Source organism: Polypterus senegalus, chromosome 12 (assembly GCF_016835505.1).
Source record: "Polypterus senegalus isolate Bchr_013 chromosome 12, ASM1683550v1, whole genome shotgun sequence".
Classification (NCBI taxonomy): Eukaryota; Metazoa; Chordata; class Cladistia; order Polypteriformes; family Polypteridae; genus Polypterus; species Polypterus senegalus.
This window is the reverse complement of record NC_053165.1, coordinates 112930881-112956626: the sequence shown is the minus strand read 5'-3', so window position 1 is coordinate 112956626 and position 25746 is coordinate 112930881. Positions and strand designations below refer to the sequence as shown.

Here is a 25746-nt window from a genome sequence, read left to right as displayed (position 1 = left end):
TAATAGATGATGATTATTGCCTTTGATATAATACTTGTGATAATTCATTTTAATTAAAACTACCATGAAATTGATACCTTGTCTTGCCAACTGCATATACTGTATTCCCCTTAGACACAGTACAGTAGAACCTTCATTTTGCTGGGAATCATTTAAATTGTTAATATGAAATTGTTAAATGTTGAATTAGTTGGAAAATTAAAAATGTCCTATTTAATTTTTTTTCACAATAAAGATAATGCAAACATAAAATTTGCGTCATTGAATTTAGTGTAGTAAATGACTGCATTTAATGATATTCATACTTACATTTTACTTTATAAATATATAACACAAAAATTCCTCTTTGTTTTCCAAAATAAACGTCACTACTGAAAAAACAGTCACCATCACTCACCATTCAAAAATGTAAAATGTAAGAAAATGTTAAGGATGAACTTTAAAATTGGGGTTCTCTATTATTAAGGAAACAAATGTTGCATGTGTATGCAAAATCAAAGTAGATAATAAAATCTTCAATGACAGTAGTGTAAGATTAACTTTGTATTGTAAATACAAGCTGGCAGCTCTGTCATACATGCATACACAACTCAAAATATAACAACATAAATAAACAGAAGCTCAAGAAGTATTGAGATAGTAACACATTGTTACATGTTGCTACCAGACTCAGACCAATAGCTGTGGTGTCTCTGTTCTTAAGGAAAGCGTTGTAATGAAAGGCATATTCATTTAAAGAAGCACCGATGGAGACATCTGCTTTCCAATGTGTATTCTTTATCAATATAATAAATTATGTTCAGACATGCTTCCATAGTTCTAATCAATTGTGACTGCACAAAGTGTCACTTGTTTCAGAACATTTAAATGTCTTTCCAAAATATGTAATAAATTAAAGGCAACATAACTTGAGAAGAATAACTGCAGGAGGGGTTGACTTCTCTTATTTTGAGTTTTGAATTATTTTTAAAACCTTTGCAGCATACAGATTTAACCAGAGCTTTGCCTTCCGATAAATAAAACACAATGCCTACTATTATCCGATTTTGCAGTTGATAGCCTGTTATATACAGATATTCATTAGCATAAACACGTAATGGTCAAGAGCACTTGATTGGTCTACTTGACTTGGAGAAGTTAGACATAGAATCCCTCACACCACAAATTCACTGTGATGTCACTCATCAATTATTAACTTTGAGTTACACTGCTTGTATGAAAATGTGCTATATAAATCAATGTTGCTGTTGTTGTTGTACAGCACAAAAAACATTGTTGGTTAGCACTACAATGGTTCTGTGGTCATCAGTGGATTAAACGGTGGAGCTCTTCTATACAAAAAAGTTTGCTAGAGATATTCCATCCATACATACAGTACATTGTTACAACCACCAGCTGCAATTGACAATAGTTCATGTCATTCAGGAAGAGCTATGTGCTAGAAATCGTCTTCATGGACTCTTTCATAAACCCTACATTTGACAGCAGAGTATTATGATACTCCAGAACTGACAAAAATTGTTGGAAATTCGATGGACTAGTCACTTTGGTATGGTAAAAACCATTGTTGAAAATACAGATGAAATTTGACAAATTCTCACAGCTGTAGCAGTAAACAAAAATGTATTGATGGATATATGCACAGATGCATCACGGCTTTTGATCCAAAAAAAAATTAATAGCTTTTGAGAACTGCGACATTTACTGACACATGTTCTTTGTTGCTTGAAACTAGTAAGTTATATCCTATAGTCTCATACTGTAGACATTTGTAGGGCTGGTGATGTTATTTCTGCCTGTATCACTGGAGGCATTACAAGAACTCTTGAATGATCATCTCTTAAGAAAAGAATTGGAAGGTCTGGCGGCTTCAAATACTCCAAAAAAGAAGAGGTCAGTAAGTAGTCAACTGGCTCATAGTATTGTTCTGTCTTTTGTGGGGCACACAGATGTCACCATTTCCCTAAGTCAGTCCCTGTAGATATCACTGTTAAGCATTCTTGAAAGGTAAATTGTGGAAACAGAAAACCAATTTTCCCATAAAAACACAAACCTAATGAAGGTAACATTGCTAAACCAATGTTGCTGAAGACCCTTACTGGCAATGCTCAAATCTCCAAAGTGTGTAAATACTTGCATGAGTACAAGTCAGCATTTCCTGAGTTACATAAATTGTATGTTACTTCACAGGTAATTGCCATTTTCTACAGCATCATGTGAAAGTTCCTTCTCAACAATGTCCAGAGTTCTCATTCCTTTTTGTTAATCAATGGTACACAACAGAAAGATCAATGTAGAAGGCAACAACTAAGTCCTTAGACATGGATGAATTTTTAAGGGCAACAGAACACTGATGCAATAATATGATGCAGATAGATTTTTCCATATTGCATAGGAAAAACAAAGCTGTTAACAGTTGCAAATAATAAATGTAAATTATATTTTAAATGTTCACTTTGTTTAAATTCCATTTGTAAGAGAAATTAAACATTAAATGTAATATATTGAATATATAGTTATACATTTGAAGAAAACGATTCTAAAAATGTTTTTGCATAACTGTTTCGTTACCAGAAATATGCAATTTTTTAAAAACTTTTATAGCCTACCACTGTTTTTATATAACTGATTTTTTTGTTAATAGACATTCATTGCTTAAGTAAAAAGTAATACAATTTGGTATTAATTTCTGGTGTTTTATTACATATCTTAGTAACCTTGTGTCACCTTCTATGCTTTGACCGATTTTATTAGGTGCATGAACTCAACATTACTTGAGAAAAATAAATCCAACTCAAAAATTCAAAATGTACACCATGGTAGTATATTATAGAACTGCCCCTGGCTGTAATGCTAATGACTGATGGCTTTGTGAGGCGGGCAATGAATGAGTGAAAATAACGATAAATTTCCATACACTTTGGGAAACCAAAGTCCTGACGCGACTAGTCTAGAGACGATAAACCAGTCCAATGCAATAGTGACCATTGCTGCATTTACCTAGCAATGAATTAGTTATCAGTTCGATGAGTGATGCTAAGAGGAAGCTCCAAAAATGGACAGCTCTAGCTGAAGAGAGAAGTCTACCACGTTATTACACCAGACCAAATGGACAATCCTTGTTTCAAATAAAAATATGTTGATTACTCAGATTTCATTCAGTCTTAGATGGAAAGAACAACTTATATATCCAATACTGCAAAGTTGGTTCAGGAAACAGAAACAGGATTTATAGCCTGTTATAACTTAGGGTATCTTCAAAACCTTAAAAAAGGAGTACAGATTTAAAAATACCTAACTTCCAAGAACAGAGAATCCATAAAAATAATACCTTTACTTGAAAAGTAACCAATTGTAATTGCAAAAATGTAAAATTCATACGAATAAAAAGCAGTTTGATGATTTTACTTGTGAACATAAATGTTCTACTGAAAGAAACAAAAAATAAAAGCAGCAGATAAAGAAAAAAAAACAACAAAAAAGAAACATTTCCTCTGACATGATAAACAGGCCAATGAAACTCCATTACTGAAGACAAATGCCAAAATGAAGTGTCGCTCTTATTTCTGGCAATGAAATGAAATAAATTTTTGCAGCAACTAAAGCCTGGTTAATATTAGCCATTGCTTAGCAGAGTCAGTACATAAAGCTTATTTTTACACCATGAGAACAAATCGGGAATCAAAGCCCTGAAATAAATCCAGTCACTTTCATAAACATTCTGTTCCTTAGCACAGCAAGTCCCAAAATAACTCAAAACACCCACTAGAGGGGATATACCTTTAAACTCAGGCTATTAACAAAAAAGGCAAACATATCTATCAATAGAAAGATTTATAATCAACAAAAATGTACCTGAAGAGCACAAAAGGCAAAGCAGGTGTTGTCTGAAACGGGCAATCCCAAAGCAAACTAAGTCTCCATACAAAAATCCAGAAGGCAATGTCAATAAACAGGGCCAGGGTTCAAAATCCAGTACAATAACTCAAGCACAGCAGAAGACACTAGAACTTACCAAATCCACAAGTTCATTCAATGATCCACATGGCACTTTTAGCTTTCAGCTGAGAGCAGTCCCCTGACAGTGATGGGCAGGTGGCCTCTTGTCTTGGAGGGCAACCCACAAGACACATGGTAATACAAAAAGATCCTATGACAGACAGAAACTAACTGAACAACAATTTTAATATAAAAATGAGCAAAACAGACATAAAGAGAACATTTAGATCCAAACCCATTTTTACCCATACTGAAACACAACAGTCACACAAGAAAATCCTGTACTGGCTCATTTTTTAAAAAAAACTTCATATTCAAGCACTACTCTGTAATAATTTTTTCTCTTTGATTGGTGAAAGTTTGAATGCTTTCCCACCTTCATTTTTTACAATGCAATTGTGTCAAGTTCATGCACCACACGTGTGCCACATGTTACATAGCAATAAGCTGCAAACAACGTCACAGAAAAAAAACTAAGAAATACAAGTTGAAAACCTGTCTGAACAAAAGAAAAATATAAAAAATGGATTACCAATAACGATGTTACTGAGGTAAACAATTAAAAATAATATCAATATATACAGAAAAAAATTGGAAATAAAAAGGATTAAAATATTGAAATAAAAGCAAATGCAAGAAAGAATCAAAAACATATTCTTAACACTGGTTAACAGAGACAGATGTGCTGCAACTTTATGTGGTTTGATAATATGTAGGCAAATGTTAGTTATGTTTATAAATAGCTAAAACTGAAAATGTTACACAATCATTCATGCAGCATAAAATATACAAATGGGTGTAAATATAAAGTAAATACTAAATTCCCAGGAATCCATCATCTTCTCTGTCACTCTAATATTTTTAAAATGTTTCTTTTCTGTGCACTTTAAAGCCAAAATATAGAAACTGAAAAGGTTTCAATACTTAATTTTCCATATTCGGAAAGTGTAGTTTTAAAATACTTATGAATTAAGTACATATTTTAAAAAACACTGCTTACTGTATTACAGTAAAATTCCTACGGGGGCAGAAATAACAAAATACCATTGGCCAAACAATGGGTATAATCAATAAGTTCTGCCTTACTACACAAATATAGACTGGCACAAAATACAAAAGATGTAAAACAGTAGCTATGTTATAAACTCCAGGAAAAATATAATATATAATACATACATAAATTTAACAGACAGACCGACAGATGTATAAATACATACATACATAAATAGATGTGATTTTCTACTTGGCTGCACAAGTTTATTGCATTCCGTTGAAAAACCATTCATCTTGTATATATTTTGCCCCTGGTATACTAAACAGATTAAGATTATGAATCCCAGAAGAACATGAAAAACAGACCAGCGGTCCTTAACTGCACGCACAGTTAAGCTAAAATGCAATGATCTGTATTAATAAAGTAATATATCAGGAGACAAGTTGCCTCCAATGTTGTTTATATGACAAAGCCTAAACGTAAGGGCTACACTAGACACATTCTTAATGAAGCTTAAAGATGCCCAGAAGCATGTACATGCTGTAAGGAACTTCAAAACTATTTCAAACAGTCAATTTAAGGCATGTTTTTTAATTTGATTGCTAGTGATGTCAGGTCTCTAGAGAAGACTCTTTTGAAATGCAGTACAGTATATTTATCATTTCACATTCATAGACATATCTGATGTCACAAATATTTAAACAGCATTATCAAAGTAGACAGATTTTCTAAAACTAAACTATAAAGTCATGCTGAGAATGTGAAAATTGACCAGCTCAAGATTCAAAGACCTTAAGTCCTCTCTTACCTACATTTATGTTTTTTTACCTTTACCATTAAGAAACAACAGGGATTAAAAAAAAAACAACAACAAAAAAAAAAAACAATGTTGCCAGCCGTGCAGACCTTTTCGCAGAGGCAGCACTTGTTACAAAAATGCACATGTATTTTCTTGCTAATTTTGCCATCAAGGGGAACCTGCTCTCTTGAGGTAAAAATAATTGTCTTTCAAAAAAAAAAAGGATATGCATTACTGTGTTAATATGGAAGATTATTCCTGCCATAACCCCCAAAAGATGTTTGCTCTGTGCTATTTTTCACAAATATTCCCCTTTTTAACAAAGACCATGCCTGTTGCTGACAGAGTAAAGTGTGGTTTACATTTCCTATGTGAATAAGGTCTGTGAGCAAAACAATACTTCAACAAATCGTCCTTTAAGAAACTAAATTTAATTGTAACCCCGTTTATCTGGAATTTGAGACATCCATGCATTAAAAGGTGACTCTACAAACACCTAAAGTAGAAGGTGTCATGGCACTACCCAACTTTCAATTTTATTACTAGGCAGTAAATATACACACTATAATGACCTAAGAATAGGCCCAAATTAATGATTTACACCAGCCTGGTTAGCAATGGAAATTAAATCCTCCTGTACTTCTTTATATGTCCTGCTTTGTACCCCAATAAGCTCTAACTTTCATCAATACACCAATTATCCAATCGCCAACCAAAAACTCAGAATATGGAACCAAAGCAGGATGCACTTCAAGGTAGAGAAGTCTTTATCTGTTGCTCCTTTACATGATAATCACCTTTTTCAACTTTCTCAAACCTACTCAGTATTTAATATTCAGAAATATTACAATAGTTTGGCAATTTTACAATAGCCCTAAAGTTACATCAAATTTCCAATGGAATTTAAAACATAGCAATAAAAATGAGAACTAATTTGTGTACAGGATTAAAATGTACCAACCCCTGTTAAGTACAGTGCCCCTTCTCCCTTTTTGAGATACTGCCACCCTAAATGTCACTGCTTTGGCTAAAGATAAATGATTAACTGCAAAAAGACTTTGCTATCAATCAGTGCTGCTGACAAAATAGGTTGCTGCAGTCTGACTTTGCATGGGGCGGGTTTGCTTTGTATAAAGTAATTCATGTTAGATGTACTACATCTCTGTTTTGGCACAATATTACACAGTTTGCCGTGAAAGTAATCACACTGGCCTCAAAATGTTCCCAATCTGAGCTGTGTTTAACATTACCCATTTTCGCAGAAGATGAAATTGAAACATATACCTTAAATACAGTACTTTCCTCATGGGTCTATTTAAATGACAACCGTGTTGTAAAATGAGATTGTAATAGGCACTACAATGCAGCAAGACAATTAAATTTTCAAATTAAAGTTTAACTTTACTGTTTAATCTATCCTATTACTTGATTTAAACAGCTAATGTATGTTACTGAAACAACTCTTAGTTGTTATCATCCCTGATCAAAATGAATAGAATTTATAATTTAAATAATAATCCTAAACTCTACTAAAATGTTATGGAAGGATCTGAAATGAAAAAGTTTCACAAGTGTCACTGAGTTGAATCACCACTAGGAGTGGATCTAGTCTTCCTTCACAGCGCTGCAAAAGTATGATCAGTAACTAACTACAGGAAGCATTTGATTGCAATTAGTGCTGGTAAAACTGATGCAGCCAATCCAAAAGTTTGCTTACATTTTCATGTGGGTATTTCATAGGTTTCTTTATAAAGAAATATCAAAATGTTAATTTGATCACTTAAGGACCTTTTTAATGAATGCTGCAATTAAGTTAAAGATTAAATAAAGAATTGATATTAAGATGCAAGTTAAAAATTTGATCATACTGATTATGGGAAAACAAAAGGAAAATATTGTTAATTGGCACTGTATTATTCTATGCTTATTATGCCTGTCAGGAGTAACCCATTTCAAATTCCACACTAAAAACTATAAACATGTAAGCTGAAGATTGGGCGATATCAAATAATCAAGATGTTTTAAATGCTGTAGCACTGGCCAACAAAATTCCTCTATAAAAATAGCAGGAATTAAATAGCATGCTGAAAGCTTACAGGAGTATTTGTCAAATATCTGTCACATACAGAAGTTACTCTAAATAGTGTAATATTATTATAGTATAACAGTTAACCGATTATACAAGTCCTATTTATACTGCTCACTTATGGAAGATAATACATTTTTGGAAGTGAATACTTAAAAATCTACTGTTTATTCATCCTAAAACTTTACAGGAAAAAACATTATTACAGTATGGTTTAAAATGGCCATCAGTAAGTGCTTGTGAAAATTTTGATCTTTTGCATTTCTTGATTTTACTAAAACAGTATGTTCTACTGTATTATTTTGAATTTAGGTTGCTAACAAAACATAGGGAAATATTGGCATTAACAAGTGTCAAAAAAGATATAAGTATAGAAAATCAGTAGGTTAGGTAAAGTCTAAAAAATGTACAAAAAAGAAATGTACAACAAAATGTCTTAATATAATAAAATAAAATCTACCTTTTCATCATCATCATCATCTTCACCCAAATCCAAGTTAACCTAGGGGAAAAAAGTTAAATATTGTCAAAAAGAGTCTCTGAAATAAACAAAAAAACTAGGTGCTGTTTTAAAATGAAAACTGTTAGAGGGCAACAGAAACAAAGGCATAAAAGGTAAGCAATATTGTGACAGGACTGAATTTCAAATCAATCATGCTTTACTGCAATAAACTGCACTACTGTGCAATTTAAACAAAAATTATTTTAAAAATAACTGCATTAAACCATAAACAATTTTGTAAAAAAAAAAATTGAAGTATTACTGAAGAGATTCAGTGAATTTGCAGTTACAGACAAATGGCAGAGATAACAAAAGTGAAATTCCTTCTAGTTGGATTACAGCAATTCTCAGTTTTATAAACTTCCTATATCAAGAGTTAATAGCTACAATAAGTTAAATATCCTGCAGAAAACATGGGCTCAGATCAAATGTATTAGCTTGAGCACTCCAGCCTAGAAAGATAGACAGATCATTTATTGATCCCATGAGAAAATAGCAATGTTCCAGCAGCCTACACATATTAACAGTAGTAAGATATATATAAAAGTACAAAGAATATACCTAAAACTTAAAACAGTAAAATAAATATATCCATGGGCTATTGAAACTGTACACACTAACAAGGCAGGAAAAAACCTGCAGAGGATGTGATGAAAAATCAGATGGCCACTGAAAAAAAAGACCACTGGAGCACTGTGGTAGAATCAGAATTACAGATATACTGAAGGTAAATTGACCAAGATACAACACAGAGGGTTAGAGACACTGTGCATGAGACCCAGCAACTTAGTTTTCTAGATTACTTTGAATGCAGTAGCTTGTGATTCTCCTCACTGTAATATGGTGAAGTTAAATAAAAGTTAATGTACTGATATTCTAATTTCTGTTGATCACTTACAGTATAATATTACAAATTCACACATATCACAATACTCTTTAACAGTACTTAACCTGTTAACACCTTTGTGATAACCAATGTACAACACTTTAATGCATATTTAAACTTATTTCATTTATCTTTTCTACTCATTTGTGTACACAGATTAGAAAATGGGTGGATAGATGGATGATGTACATAAGCATTAGGATTAAGTGTGGTGAAATGCAGAGTGAAACAGTAAATGTAACACATGTCAATATGGCTCACTGAATCATCACTCCATAGAGAGGCAAATGAACAAATATGTACAGTATATCATTTGTAATGGATATCAGTAGCCTTTTTTAGTTTTATAAGAAGTGAACATTTAAATGCTTTAATAACTAACAATAAATAGGACTGCATGATATAGCAAGTTTTTACATTATTAAAATTTTAGCAGATGTCCAAAACCACCAATGATACCACACCAAACCATTTTCTTTCCCATTTAATCCATAACAGTATTGTAGAGGGCTGGAGACTATCTGAGCATGCACAAGATGGAAAGTACGAACGATGTGTAGTGTAAATATACAGATGTGTTGTCTATACAATAATTATTTTAAGTTAATTGTCATTATATTTCAATGAAAAAGGTTAACCATGTTAAATGCAATTAATCCAGTAAACAAAACAATTTAAATGTAAACCCTATACCACTGTTATTTTACACCAAATTAGTTTATAGACTAATAAAATGCCAGTCAACGGAAGGAATTCTTGCTAGAATGTCAGGAGAAATGTTTACCTTTATACCAGACTAAAGGCTGGATGAATTACCATCTAATTTAGGTAAAAAAGAAATAATGTAATTATTATTATATTGTTTACTATGATTCAAGATTTTTGTCATCAACTTGGTCCATATTAGGTGTTGCTTTATATGCAGATCATAGTATCAAAAGAAAGACAGGCAGTAATAATAAAAAAAAATACTTGAGCCAAAATGTATTTTTTTTTTATAAGTTACTCCATGTACTTTGAAGTGGTGGCAAAGAAAAAAATATAATCTGTATTAAATACAGAATGGAGACAAACCTTTAGACTTATGAGAAGAACTTTCTAAACAGAGGACAAGACTCTTGACCAATGAATTATGGGGAAAGGCAGTATTTGAAGAAAAGAAAGCATTCATTTTACAAGGTTTGAGCAAGCAACTGGATAACTGACATGGATTATTTGACACAAGTAACGCATGATTTTTTTTCTCTTTTTAACCATGAACAATTTTCACATCGTTTGCACTGGGTCACTATGACTTCTGTTATCATAAACTTTATTTTCTCCACTGTATTAAAATTACAACATATAATAATATTTTTGGACGGAGTATTTCTTCAAGTATTTGGTGCTGTCTGGGCAACGAGCATTACAGGTGGGGGAAGAATGGTCATCACAACAGGCTTTAACATTTCTTTCTAAGGCTTTTCTATTCAGAAAAAGTCTAGACATTATAGCTGTGCAAAACACAGAAATATTCATTGCACAAATAAAGTTTTTTTTTTTACACAAAAAACCTTCATACTCTACATTTACTCCGAGCCTCAAATGAATTTAAATTAAAAAAAAATCTTCCAGCAGCATGAGAACATGACCTTCCCTCCAAAAGATCACATTCAACTCACTGTAAGACACCTCCAAATAAAGACTTAATTTACAAAATACACACACTGAAAATGTTGTGCAGAGTTTTAACATTGCCTGAGAACACAATGCTTGTATAGCTTTCAAACAAAACCTATTTTATGATTTCAATTTGTAAGAACAACACAAAATGCCATTTTATACAGGTAAAAAGATCCGCTTCTACTCTACCACAGTAGCGCTCTACACAAGTTTCCACATCAAATGGATCTGTTGTGTGAATTCAGATAATACTGAAACAATATTGTGATACCTTTTACTGTAACATTTTTTATACTTAACATACAGGGACCATTTTGTCAACAGGATTTTTGTTTTTAGTTTCTAACTATTTGGACAATGGGTAGTAACAAAAAGGCCAGTGAATTAAGTTCTTGGACTATTTGAGAAAATTTTTTACTGTAAACTTCAATTGGCTAAAAAAAGAGTTTAGGTGTTTTCCTAAGTTCTAATTAATTATGTAAAAAAAGACATGCATTCATAGATAATTTTAAAACACTGAGGTGACTTAGTAAACAATTTAGCAAGGCTTTTGTTTCACAGATAAAATACTATGAAGTTTACTTTTATTTATAATCATTGCAGTTTATTATCCTCCCTGCTTGCCACTGTCCTTGGCGGCCATTTTATGAGTTAAGTCATTATTGGATTTAACATCCATTTAAGGTCCTGTCAATTCACCATGTAAAGTTTTATGCAAGAAAGGTATAATATTTTATTCAATATTTGTGCTCTTAGATAATCAAGACACAGACTATTTTTTAACTTAACTCCTTTACAACAAAGCCACTGTCATGGCAGTGAAATATCATTTACTTAAGAATGGCTGAACATGTTCAGGAGGCTGCTCCGATGTATCACACCAGATGAAACGCACTTCATGATTAGTAATGAAAACTAACAGATTTGTTAGTTTTTGTCCAGATTATTATTTACTTGTACTCAATAAAAAAATATTAAAACATCCAATTTTTCTAGGCAACTGCAATTAGCTGTTTAGCTCAACTACCAAAAGCAATAAAGAAATACAGAATATTCCACCAACACATGCCTGACATGGCTGCTGACATGAGGCCACATGAAAACATGCTGTCACATAACTGTTTTCTATATCCATTCAGCATAACACATGATTGCCTTAAAATGGGAGCATTTAACATAATCTCAACATTCCTTCAAACTGCGGACTCTGATTTTGGGGCTACATTTTGTACTGACTGATCTTAAAGGGCACAATATCAAGCTTTATAGAACATATCTTCATCACTGTTCCTCAGTGCTTCGGAGGTTGATCCAAATACAAATGACATGACTGGCATCAACTTGCGGCAATAGTTTTATTTTAGATACATTATATTTACTATATGTAATGTGTACTCTGGAATGGATTAAAAAAGAAAAAAAAATAACAAACAAAACAAAATTATGCCTCGCTACACCTAGCTAAAACGTCTTTGCCTGAATTGCTGGAGCGTAAATGACATACTTACTTAGTTGAAAAATCACAACTAAAAAAGTACACAAACAACCACCACAATAAATCATTCATTCACCTCCTATTCTCCATTCTCTTCCTCTATGACAACATTGTATCCATACCAGCTAACATTTAGTTGTTCCATTTAAAAACAGAAATATTCACATTGCCCCATTTTATATAAAGTAAAGAACTCCAAAGGTACTGCATGTCACAGAAGTTTGCAGTACACTGAGAAACAGCAGTGAACAAGAAAAATTAATTATAGTGACCTGTATGCAACATCAAGAAAGAGCTTAAATTTAAGAAATAATCTAAGAAAAAAAAAAAGAAATTAAGAAGGGGTGGGGGTTTAATCAATAACCAATTAAAGTAGAAAAAAATAAAAATATTTTCATTAAAATAATTATTTCAGAATAAACTTGTAAACATTAAATCAAATCAATCATTTGTTTTTAAACTCTTTGATTTAAATGTATTTTTTGTATTGCATTTAGCTATTTGTGTTTTCCAGAACCTCTGTCATTTATGAGCAGGATAGAGAGCAACTTGAGTGGGAAAAACAAAACACTGCACTTCCCAGGCACCAGGTGTAGCTCCCCTTGGTGTAAGGCGAGTGATTTTAAAAATATACTGTATAATATGCATTTTTTAGCATTTTAAAATAACCTTATTATGTTCTTCTTTTTATACTGCTTACAGCATTTAAGAGGGGGCTAGCAATTGATGCAACAAAAAAGTGCATCTCACAACATGAAACCGTTACATAACCTGGCCCTGATGGCCCAAGATATATCACCAAAGACAAATCATCAGAATTTATGGTATGTATATTCAGACAGAATACATATCAGGAGAATTACAAACTTCATGTCATCTCCCAGCACTTAAACGTTAAGTATTCAGTGTACATGATTAAAACAGAAGTTATTTCTGCAGAGACAATTTAATTTTAAACTTTACGTTTGAACAATAATTCTACATTCTTAAAAGTGAAGATTACATCTGCATGGATATTAAAGGAAATGTCTAAAGATCAATTAATTGTTTTCATTACAAATTGACTGCAATTAACTGTCTAATCCTGTTGACATTACACAGAATAAAACGATTCTAAACTTTGGACTAACACAACACAATGTTTAACTAGTGTTCAGCCTCTTGTAATCAGTGCACAGCATTAAAAAAACTCAAAAAAAAAAAAAAGCATGCGAAAGATTACGTATTATGAGTGATGAGAAATCGCTTAGATCACACTCATGGACTATGATTTGGCCTTAAGGATGAGAAAATAAAGCCATCTTTTCATTAAAATTTTGCTTTGCTTTTATTGAATGTCTCATCGGGGGTAATCTTTTCAAATTGACATTGTAATCTGCTCTGCAATCACCTTAGGAGCAATGAATTAGTAATTAGTATTAACTTTTTCGATTATTGCTCATGATCTCATGTTTTTTAATTTTGACTTGGACTTTGGCTCATCATAATAATGTATTTCTTAACATATGTTAATGTGCTTTTAAAATCATTCAAGAGAGGTCACACTTAATTATGAATGCATATATATTTCAATACTGCTCTCTGATAATGAATTTTACTATTTAATTTATATCACAGCTTTAGTTTTATTATGCATCCAGCGAAGTGGTATTTCTGACACAAGGTATCGACACTAGCAATCTGAAGGTTGCCAGTTCAAATCCTGTAAACACCAGAAGTGACTCCACTCCATTGGGCCCTTGAGCAAAGCTCTTATCCTGCAATTGCTCTGTCCTGGATATGACGTTAATCTGCATCCAGCCCTGCTAGTATGCCCTCCAACCTGCAGGGAAAAACCTGGGTGTTGGTGACAAGACTGGCACTTCAGCCACCATATAAAACTTCACACTGTTCCATTTCATTTGAACTAGTGTGGTACTGAAGTGTCACCTGTCACATGCCTGCAATCGGGTCCTAATCTGGGATCTTGGGGTGGTTTGTCATGTGGTGGGTGCGGCCAAACACAAGCAGAAAAAAAGCCCTTTTGCAGACGGACACACTAACACCATGAAAGGATGCACCCTAACAGTAGTGATACTAAATTATCTTATCACACTCAAACAATGTCTCATTTAAGTCAAGTGACTGTTAATAATATGCCCTGTCCCATTATATCTTTACCTGTATTGGCATTACAGAAAGGTTGGATCCATTGTCTTATCACAATTGTTCATCTAACAAATTAGCAGGAAATGGGTTACAGCAGACTAGGCCCACTACATATGAGTCATCATACTGTCATGCCTAATCAGTGAAGAAGTATGAAGTTACACAGATGGAGTCTCATCAGCTACTTTGTATAGGTTATGTCAGCCTCTGTTTGGTCTGTTTCAATAAAATAAACAGAACTAATATTGTCTTGATGATTTATAGGTTCTAGTTCATTCTAGATAAACTTGTAAGAACCAATCTTAGAACGTTAAAATTTTGAGTTAAACTCATATTAATGTTTGCTTAATTTGAATAGAACATACATTTCTTTCATAGTCATAACTTATGGTATAGTCTTTTCCCCTTATAACTTGGTAAGAGATAGAACCTTCTTACTATAACTGAGAAACAGTGTGATAATAAGCTTAGTTGTGGTAAGAACAAGTCCTAGTAAAGAGGGACTTAAAAGACCCATTTTCAAGTTAGAAATGGGATAAGCATAAAGTTTTCTGACCGTTTTGAAATGGTTCAGAAATGTTAAGAAGTAACAATTTGAAATGTAACAAGATTAAGCTTAGAACTGAACTTTTCTTAACATTAATTTTTCCTTTTTTGCTATTTTAATTTTCCTTTTTTGTGTGAACTGTTTTACTTTGAAACTTAACTAAACTTTTAAAAACGAAGATATTTTGTCTGTGGAATCATTTCTGCGCGTCAGGCTTTTGCTGAATCCCATTTTTTTTGAGTTAAAGCTGCTGAACTTTGGTAATTTTGGGAAATCACAGCTACAATACTCATGTTACTGTCATATATAAAAAGATCACCTGGGTTGGTACTCTTAATACATTTCTGCTGAGATGTCTGGCCCCAATTACAATGTCTCTTCCAAAGATAACTTAAATCTTGAGCCAAGTTTGCTCTCCATTTGAATTAAATATATAATGTATAGCTAGTTCCATACATTCCCTCTACAGCACTGATGGTTGTAACATATATTATGCTGTTAATACTAGAGTACACAAGTATGGTTGGAAAGGCTTGTAGAATTAATAACGGCCACACAATGCAAGTGCTATGTGCTCTTTGCTATTTTTTTTTATACTTTACTGTGTGTCATATGACACAGGGCAGTGACGTGATAAATGAGACAGCAGACAACTGTCTGATGAACTTCTGTTTATAGAAAAAACCTATTTAGTTTTAACTATTAAAGGATTACTCCAGCTAAAAGTGATATAACATAATTTAATCAGTTGAAATGCAATGAATGACCTAAAGTAGTGAAAAGAGAGTTTTAAATATAAAGTTTAGGTTACCAAAAATGGGAAAAAAGGATATTTCAGAATACAGTGGAACCTCAGTTCACAAACGTCTCAGAACATGTACAAATCGGTTTACGAACAAAAAGTTTGCTAAACTTTTGCATCTGTTCACCACACACTTCGTATACGAACAAGCCAGTTTCCCTTTCGGTTTGTGCGCGCCGATGATTTCCGCACATGCTCAGTCTCTCCCTGTGCAGAGAGAGAGAGAGAGAGAGAGCCAGACACACACAGCGCATGAGAGAGAGACATACACACACACACGCGCACGCGAGCGAGGGAGAGAGAGAGAGAGAGAGAGAAAGAGAGAGACAGCTGGACGCATAAGGCCGAGAAGGCAGTTAAAGAATGCATCGGCTTGTTTTTAAAGAGACAGATCCGAGCATTGTTTTAACCTCATTGTATTTAATGAAGACTTTTTTCTATTGGATTTTAACCTCCACTTCACTTCTGTTTACAGCGATTGGCTCTTAGCGTGCATTGTTGCAATGTTACTTTTCTTAGTGGTTTAATAAATTACGGAAATTTTCAAATGTTCAATTTTTTCCCTGTGCTTAAAATTCATTAAAAAAAGTGTTTTTAGTGAGTGGTTCATAGCGCTATAGCATGAACTCTTGCAGTGTTAGTTTTCTCTGTTGTTCAAGGTTTTCTCAGTGTTATTCAATGTTTTTACATTTAGTTTACTACTAGCAAAATAACAGCTTAGCGAGAAGTAGTGTGTTAAAGAAGTAATGAAAAAGAAAAGGAAACATTTTAAAAATAACATAACATGATTGTCAATGTAATTGTTTTGTCACTGTTATGAGTGTTACTGTCATATATATATATATATATATATATATATATATATATATATATATATATATATATATATATATATATATATATATATATATACACTAATAAAAGGCAAAGCCCTCACTGACTCACTCACTGACTGACTCACTGACTCATCACTAATTCTCCAACTTCCCGTGTAGGTAGAAGGCTGACATCTGGCAGGCTCATTCCTTACCAAAGTTGGGCAGGTTTCATTTCGAAATTCTACACGTAATGGTCATAACCGGAACCTATTTTTTCGTCCATATACTATAGTAGACTTCTGCTCGATGCCCGTGGGAGGCGTAATTTAGTGTCTGCCCATATAAGGCCGTCCGTCAGCGGCAAACCAATAGAAACACTGCCGCTAAATATTCACGGGTGAAGGACTGTGCTTATGCAGAGAAAGATGAGATGGTCAGGGTGGTGTTTGGCACAAACTCAGAGAAACTGCGAGAGAAACTTTTAAGTGCCGGGTCTTAGCTAACATTAAATACAGCCATGGGGTGGAAAAAGTCACTGTCCCGCTAAAGGAAGACAGTGTAAAAAAAAACCCGTGCATACAGTGTGTCACGTCTCAGATAAAGAGGAAGACGAGCTGTTTATTGATGCAGTAAGAAACGAATCGATGAACGAAACAACCTGTTATCTTAACAACGATTGACAAACACGGAATGTAACTTGAACACAACACATCCTACAAATACGAACCTGATTGAAAGAAATAATGATAATCAAATCCTTGATGACAGCAACACTCATAACACTCACAAAACAATTACTGTATATTGACAATCATGTTACGTTATTTTTAAAATGTTCCCTTTTCTTTCTCATAACTTCTTTAACACACTACTTCTCCGCTGCAAAGCGCAGGTATATATATATATATATATATATATATATATATATATATGTATATATATACCCCGATCTACTGTACATACGCTCAAATAGACAAACCACACGCTGTGGCGCAATGGTAGAGGCTTTGCCTCTAGCGCAGAAGTCCGAGGTTCGATTCCCAAGAGGGGGTGCACTGAGTATGTACACGCGCTTCTCGATTCATTTTACCCTCGCATCCCCATAGTTTGAGATGTATGAAAAAATATGCGGTTAACGCAGAAAGACAGATCACCAATTGAAGCTTTATGAATAATGGATACTTTATTCGCCATCAATGATTGTTTTGGTAAAGCCATACTCAGTGTATTCATTAGATGAACGGTAAAAAAGTAAGAGCGAGGGGGGGGTGACTTATTGAGGCACGCAGGCAAAACCACAATAGCATGCGGGCTCGATGTAGTGCGCGTCAACTCGATCTGAATGGTGCGATCACATTCGAAAAAATATATCTTTTCAAGTTCTATTTAGTCCTTAGGTGTCAAACTCAAGGCCCTCAGGCCACATCCTGCCCAGCGTGTAATTATATCCGGCCCGCAAGATCATTTTATATATTATTGTTATTAATGGCCCGGGGATATGAAGCGCTGGTAACACAATAAACTACAGATCCCATAATGCAGCGCTTCAGCTGCCTTGCCGAACACTTACCGCGTTAATCAAGTCTAGCTTATGATGCTGCAAGTTATTGCGAAGCTAGCCCACACGATGCCAAAGAGAAAAGTTGATTCTGAAAATAGAGCCTTTAAAAACCGATGGGAGGCTGAGTATATGTTTACTGACATTGCCGGTAAACCCGTGTGTCTCATTTGTGGAGCTAATGTGGCTGTAATTACAGAATTTAATCTAAGACGGCACTATGAGACAAAACATCAGGATAACCTGAAAGACCTGAATGCAATGCAGAAGATACAGAAAGCAGAAGAGTTAAAGAAGAATCTGACACTTCAGCAGACGTTTTTACCTGTGCAAAATCACAAAGTGATTTCAAGTGAAGCTGCTTTTATGGGAGACACAAATGCACCAGTGCAACTTGCCCCACTTTCCCTGTTGCCAAGTAATGTTGAACCAAGTCGCACAACGGTGTTCCCAAATCGCACTTTGCTGATAAACTGAGCGCACTGCGCACTGAGTTCGCACGCTTTGGTGACTTTGAAGAACAAAAAAAGAATTTTGAGTTGTTTCGCAGCCCATTTGCCGTCGATGTGGAAACTGCACCTGTGCAGATTCAGATGGAGGTGATTGAGCTGCAGTGTAATGGCACACTGAAGGCAAAGTACGATACTGCAGGGCCCGCACAGTTTATTCACTCCATTCCCGCAGAAATGCTCCAGCTCCGTCTACATGCGGCTCGAACCTTGTGCATGTTTGGTAGCACATATCTGTGTGAGAAGTTCTCAGTGATGAAGACTAACAAAACAGCACACAGGAGTGGCCTCACTGATGAGCACCTGCAGTCCATCCTGAGAATCTCCACAACACAGAACCTCATACCAAACATAAACGAACTTGTTGCCAAAAAAAGATGCCAGGCGTCCAGCTCTGATAAAATGACATATGAGCAAAGACAACTGAATGATTTGATTTGTTTTTGCTGAAAAGAACACATTTTATTTATATTTCCAGGTTTTGTTATGCAGCATGTTCATATTTGAATTTGTATAATTTTGACAGGATATATTTTATGGAGAGCAAAATCTTTTGGGATATTTAAAATTTAAGTTTATTTTTATATAAAATTACATAAGAGTAAAGAAATTTGAATGTTTGGTCTTTTAACGTTTACTTTATTTCTAACTTGTATAATTTAGACAGGATATATTTTTATGGAGAGCAAAATATTTTAAGTTATTTAAGGTTTGAGTTGATTTATTCCGGAATAATATTCCTGTCTGTTTTTGGTCATATTTATGTTCAAAAAAGTTAAGTTTTAGTGTGTTCAATAAATGTTTATCCTGTTCGGCCCGCGAACTAAAGTGTGTTTTGGATTTTGGCCCCCTGTGCAATTGAGTTTGACACCCCTGATTTACTCGACACAAATATCTTTATATATACTAGCAAAATACCCGCACTTCACAGCGGAGAAGTAGTGTGTTAAAGAAGTTATGAAAAAGAAAAGGAAACATTTAAAAAAAAACGTAACATGATTGTCAATGTAAGTGTTTTGTCACTGTTATGAGTGTAGCTGTCATATATATATATATATATTTAAAAATAACGTAACATGATTGTCAAAGTAATTGTTTTGTGTATTTGGTGGCAGCGTCACAAAGTTATTTTCGTCTAGCTGCATCAGAAAATGTACTCTGACGTCTGACACGCCTCCTTTTTACTGTATTCTCACAGCTTGGATTGCTGCTGTCATAATGGGTTTGAGTCTACATATATATATAAATGAGTCTACAAATGATATATATGTGTGTGTGTGTATATATATATATATATATATATATATATATATATACATATATATACAATGTAAATAGGTGTATGTATATATATATATACTAGCAAAATACCCGTGCTTCGCAGCGGAGAAGTAGTGTGTTAAAGAAGCAATGAAAAGAAAAGGAAACATTTTGAAAATAACGTAACCTGATTGTCAATGTAATTGTTTTGTCACTGTTGTGAGTGATGAGTGTTGTTGTCATATATATATATATATATATATATATATATATATATATATATATATACACACACACACACACATATATAAACATATATATACATATACATACATATCTACATATATACACACACAGCTATTTCGTATTAGTGCAATACGCTGTTTGTTAAAACGGTTCACTCCCGCTCTTACGTGCAATAACAAATCAAATCATTCAGTTGTCTTTGCTCATATGTCATTTTAGAGCTGGACGCCTGGCATCTTTTTGGCCACAAGTTCGTTTCTGTTTGGTGTGAGGTTCTGTGTTGTGGAGATTCTCAGGATGGATTGCAGGTGCTCATCAGTGAGGCGACTCCTGTGTGCTGTTTTGTTAGTCTTTATCACTGAGAAGAGCTTCTCACACAGATATGTGCTACCAAACATGCACAAGGTTCGAGCCGCATGTAGACGGACTTTTTTTGTTCTTCAAAGTCACCAAAGCGCCGTGCAAACTCAGTGCGCAATAACTGTAGCTTCGCAATAACTTGCAGCATCATAAGGTAGACTTGATTAACGCGGTAAGTGTTCGGCAAGGCAGCTGAAGCGCTGCATTATGGGATCTGTAGTTTATTGTGTTACCAGCGCTTCATATACCGGGCCATTAATAACAATAATACAGTATATAAAATGATCTCGCGGGCCGGATATAATTACACGCCGGGCTGGATGTGGCCCGCGGCCCTTGAGTTTGACACATATGGACTAAAAAACTTGAAAAGATATATTTTTCAAATGTGATCGCGCAATTCAGATAGAGTTGACGCGCACTACAGCCTGCATGCCTCAATGAGTCATCCTCCACTCGCTCTTACTTTTTTACCGTTCATCTAATGAATACACTGAGTATGGCTTTACCAAATGAATAATTGATGGCGAATAAAGTATCCATTATTCGAGTATGTAGATCGGGATATATATATACATATATATATACCCGCGTATCGCAGTGGAGAAGTAGTGTGTTAAAAAAGCTAGAAAAGAAAAGGGAACATTTTAAAAATAACGTAACATGACTGTCAATATACAGTATTTGTTTTGTGAGTGTTACTGAGTGTTGCTGTCATCAAGGATTTGATTATCATTATTTCTTTCAATCAGGTTCGTATTTGTAGGATGTGTTGTGTTCAAGTTACATTCCGTGTTTGTCAATCGTTGTAAAGATGACAGGTTTCATTCATCGATTCGTTTCTTACTGCATCAATAAACAGCTCGTCTTCTTCTTTATCTGAGACCTGACACACTGCATGCACGGGTTTTTTACACTGTCTTCCTTTAGCGGGACATTGACTTTTTCCAACGTGTGCTTTGTTTCCGCAGTAGCTGGATTTATGAATATGCTTATAAGTATCAGACGCTTCATATTTTTGCTGCCTTTTCAATTGTGTAATTCGGTTTTGTTCAGCGCCTTTGGAACTGTTGCTTTTATCTGTGCACTGCGTCAGTTCACGTGAGCCACTCGGTGTACATGCATCGAAGGTTCCCAGCTGTGCTGGTGCCATCTCCTGCTATGTCCATAGCTGTATTTAATGTTACCTTAGTCCTGGCACTTAAAACTTTCTCTCGCAGTTTCGCTGAGTTTGTGTCAAACACCACCCTGACCATCTCATCTTCCTCTCCATAAGCACAGACCTTCACCCGTGAATATTTACCCGTGGCAGTTTGCTATTGGATTGCCGCTGACGGACGGCCTTATATGGGCAGGCACTAAATTACAAACGCCAGCGGCAGCCTGTCTATGAACTTAATTTAAAGTGTAGGTTTACATCGTGCTTTGTTTCCTAAGTAGCAGAACTCATGAATATGGTTGTATATATCACTCGCCGCTTCTTATTGTTTAGCTGCCTTCTCAATTATATAATGCATGTTTTCTTCAGCGCTTTTTTGAGGTCTTCCTGGTTTTCTATGTACTGCATGATTACGTGGGAGGCGTGATGATGTCACACGAAACTCCGCCCCCACGGCGTTGAAGCTCATATCCATTACAGTAAATGGAGAAAAACTGCTTCCAGTTATGACTATTACGCGTAGAATTTCGATATAAAACCTGCCCAACTTTTGTAAGGAAGCTGTAAGGAATGAACCTGCCAAATTTCAGCCTTCCACCCACACGGGAAGTTGGAGAATTAGTGATGAGTCAGTGAGTGAGTGAGTGAGGGCTTTGCCTTTTATTAGTATAGATATATATATATATATATATATATATATATATACACATACATACAAACATACACACAGGTATATATATGTGTATATATATATGTATGTGTCTATATGTGTGTGTATAGCTTTGGTCACTGAGTGCAAGGGAAAAATAATAAAATGTAGTCTATAAGTTATTAAACAGTAAAACATTAACGCTTTTAAGAAGTACAGGTACATTGAGCACTACTGGAGTGGTTATGGTAAACTACATTTTAAAGACGGTGTAACAGAACAGGTAAGTAGTACTAACAGCAGCTAAAATGTATATGGATCATCTCTCGGTAGTTGGTCCCTTTTGAAAGGCGCTACACGACGGCTGTGGTATAGAAATTACATTTTCTATGTGAACGTCCAAATTTCTGCCTCTGGTAATGTGCCTTACTGGCATTTAAAGAAAATTAGTTTTGTGTCCTCTGCAGTGTTAAGAGAGAAAGGCTTTGGTTTGGGATAAAAGGAAAAAAGGTGTAAAGAAAGGAAACTTGCCTTTTTCTTTTATATAGTATAGAGAGATGTGTTCGCTGACGATATGAGCGCCTTTTGGGGACAGTCGCGGTGGGTCTTGTGTAGACTGGTGAGACGTCCCTGCCATTAATCGGCTTTGATGGCACTGTCAGTCCTCCATTCCTGTACGTGTCTTCATAATCCAAGCTGACAACCTTATAATCGTATACGTGCAAAAGAATATTATAATATTAGTTTGCCGCAGTGTAGAAAACGGGTGTTTGCACTTGTCTGGGCTATAGCTCAGGGGGAGGATGAAAAAAATTAAAAGCGCTCACTTTGACTTAAGGCAGAAGCGCACTCAGAGTCTCAAAGGCCGGAATAGCTATGCGCGTGCGCCGGCTGCTCGACTTTCGCTGGGCAGGACACCACATTTTTTGCAGACTCATTCACGTGATCAAAAGTCTCAGCGCTCTGGAGGTCATTCATATATATATATATATATATATATATATATATATATATAGCAAACTACCCGCACCTAGCAGCGGAGAAGGAGTGTGTTAAAGAAGTAATGAAAAAGAAAAGGAAACATTTTAATAATAACATAACATGATTGTCAATGTAATTGTTTTGTCACTGTTATGAGTGTTGCTGTCATATATAAATATATATCTCTATACTAATAAAAGGCAAAGCCCTCACTGACTCACTCACTGACTGACTCACTGACTCATCACTAATTCTCCAACTTCCCGTGTAGGTAGAAGGCTGAAATTTGGCAGGCTCATTCCTTACAAAAGTTGGGCAGGTTTCATTTCGAAATTCTGTGATTGACATTGTCATGAGTGTTGCTGTCATATATATGCCTGCCTGAATAAGTCACCCTCGCCTCGCTTTTACTTTTTTACCGTTCATTTAATCATGGCTAGTGGCGGAAAAATTATAAAATGGAAGGAGGATTACACTGAGTATGGCTTTACCAAAACAATTATTGATGGCGAATCGATTATTCATAAAGCTTAAATTGGTGATCTGTTTTTCTGTGTTAACCTCATATTTTTTCATACTTCTTCTCAAACCAAGGGGGTGCGAGGGTAAAATGAATCGAGAAGAAAAGGAAACATTTTAAAAATAACGTAACAAGATTGTCAATATAACCTTTTGTAAGTAGTGCCTGGAGGATTCAGTGTGGAGAAAATCTAGAGACAGCGTGTGTATTAACTTCTGGATTTTTCTGTGAGTATTTGGTGGCAGTGTGATGAAGTTGCTTCGGAAGACAGCGTTAGCCGCGGAGCTCAGCTCAGAGCGAAATGAGGTGAATGGGAGGGGAGATGATGACGTCACTCCTCCATCCGCCTTAACTGTCAATCCCCCCACAAACACAGTCTCTCAGAATTTGCATAAGCATAGCCTTTGACCAGCATTTTGAACTTAGTTAGAAAGTGATCAAAACTGTCGTTTATACCCTGCGTCCTCTCATTAAACTTGTATCCCGCATTAGCCGAGGGCATGACAAACGCCAGCGGTAGACTGTCTATGAACTTAATTTAAACTTTAGGTTTACACCGTGCTTTGTTTCCGAAGTAGCTGCAGGCATGAATATGCTTGTACAGTATGTGTCACTTGCTCGCTTCTTATTGTTTCGCTGCCTTCTCAATTGTATAATGCATGTTTTCTTCAGCGCTTTTTGGATCTCTTCCTGGTTTTCTACGTAATGCGTTGACAGTCAGTTCACGTGATTACGTGGGAGGTGTGATGATGTCAGATGAAACTCCGCCCCAACTCCATTACATTATATGGAGAAAAATAGCTTCCATTTATGACCATTATGCGTAGAATTTCTAAATGAAACCTGCCCAACTTTTGTAAGTAAGCTGCAAGGAATGAGCCTGCCAAATTTCAGCCTTCTACCTACACGGGAAGTTGGAGAATTAGTGATGAGTCAGTCAGTCAGTGAGGGAATTGCCTTTTATTAGTATAGAGATATATATATATATATATATATATATATATATATATATATATATATATATATAAATATATATATACACTCAGCAAAAAAAGAAACGTCCTCTGACTTTCAACTGTTTTTACTTTCAGTAAACTTAATGTGTAAATATTTGTATGAACACTAAAAGAGTCAACACTATAAGACATAAACTAAAAATGTTTCACAATGTGTCCCTGAATGAAGGGAGGCTCAAAATCAAAAGTACCAGTCAGTATCTGGTGTGGCCACCAGCTGCTTGAAGTACTGCAGTGCATCTCCTCCTCATGGACTGGACCAGATTTGTCAGTTCTTGCTGTGAGATGTTACCCCACTCTTCCACCAAGGCACCTGCAAGTTCCTGGACATTTCTGGGGGGGAATGGCCCTAGCCCTCACCCTGCGATCCAACAGCTCCCAGACGTACTCAATTCCTTCGACGATAAACACGAATCCGTCCATCACCCCTGGTGAGACAAAACCGTGACTCATCAGTGAAGAGCACTTTTTGCCACTCCTGTCTGGTCCAGCGAAGGTGGGTTTGTGCCCATAGGCAGCGTTGTTGCTGGTGATGTCTGGTAAGGACCTGCCTTACAACAGGCCTACAAGCCCTCAGTCCAGCCTCTCTCAGCCTATTGCGGACAGTCTGAGCACTGATGGAGGGATTGTGTGTTCCTGGTGTGACTCGGGCAGTTGTTGTGGCCATCCTGTACCTGTCACGCAAGTGTGAAATTCGGATGTACCGATCCTGTGCAGGTGTTGTTACACGTGGTCTTCCACTGGGAGGAT

General features: G+C 35.2%; 1 protein-coding gene across 1 annotated transcript in view; it reads right to left on the bottom strand.

Moving 5' to 3' along the window:
- mctp2a (multiple C2 domains, transmembrane 2a) overlaps nucleotides 1-25746 on the bottom strand; it is a 405706-nt gene that overhangs the window by 74281 nt on the left and 305679 nt on the right. Inside the window, exon 19 of the mRNA XM_039773287.1 lies at nucleotides 8339-8380. Within this exon, the coding sequence (XP_039629221.1) occupies nucleotides 8339-8380 (42 nt within the window). The remainder of the gene's footprint in view (nucleotides 1-8338; nucleotides 8381-25746) is intronic.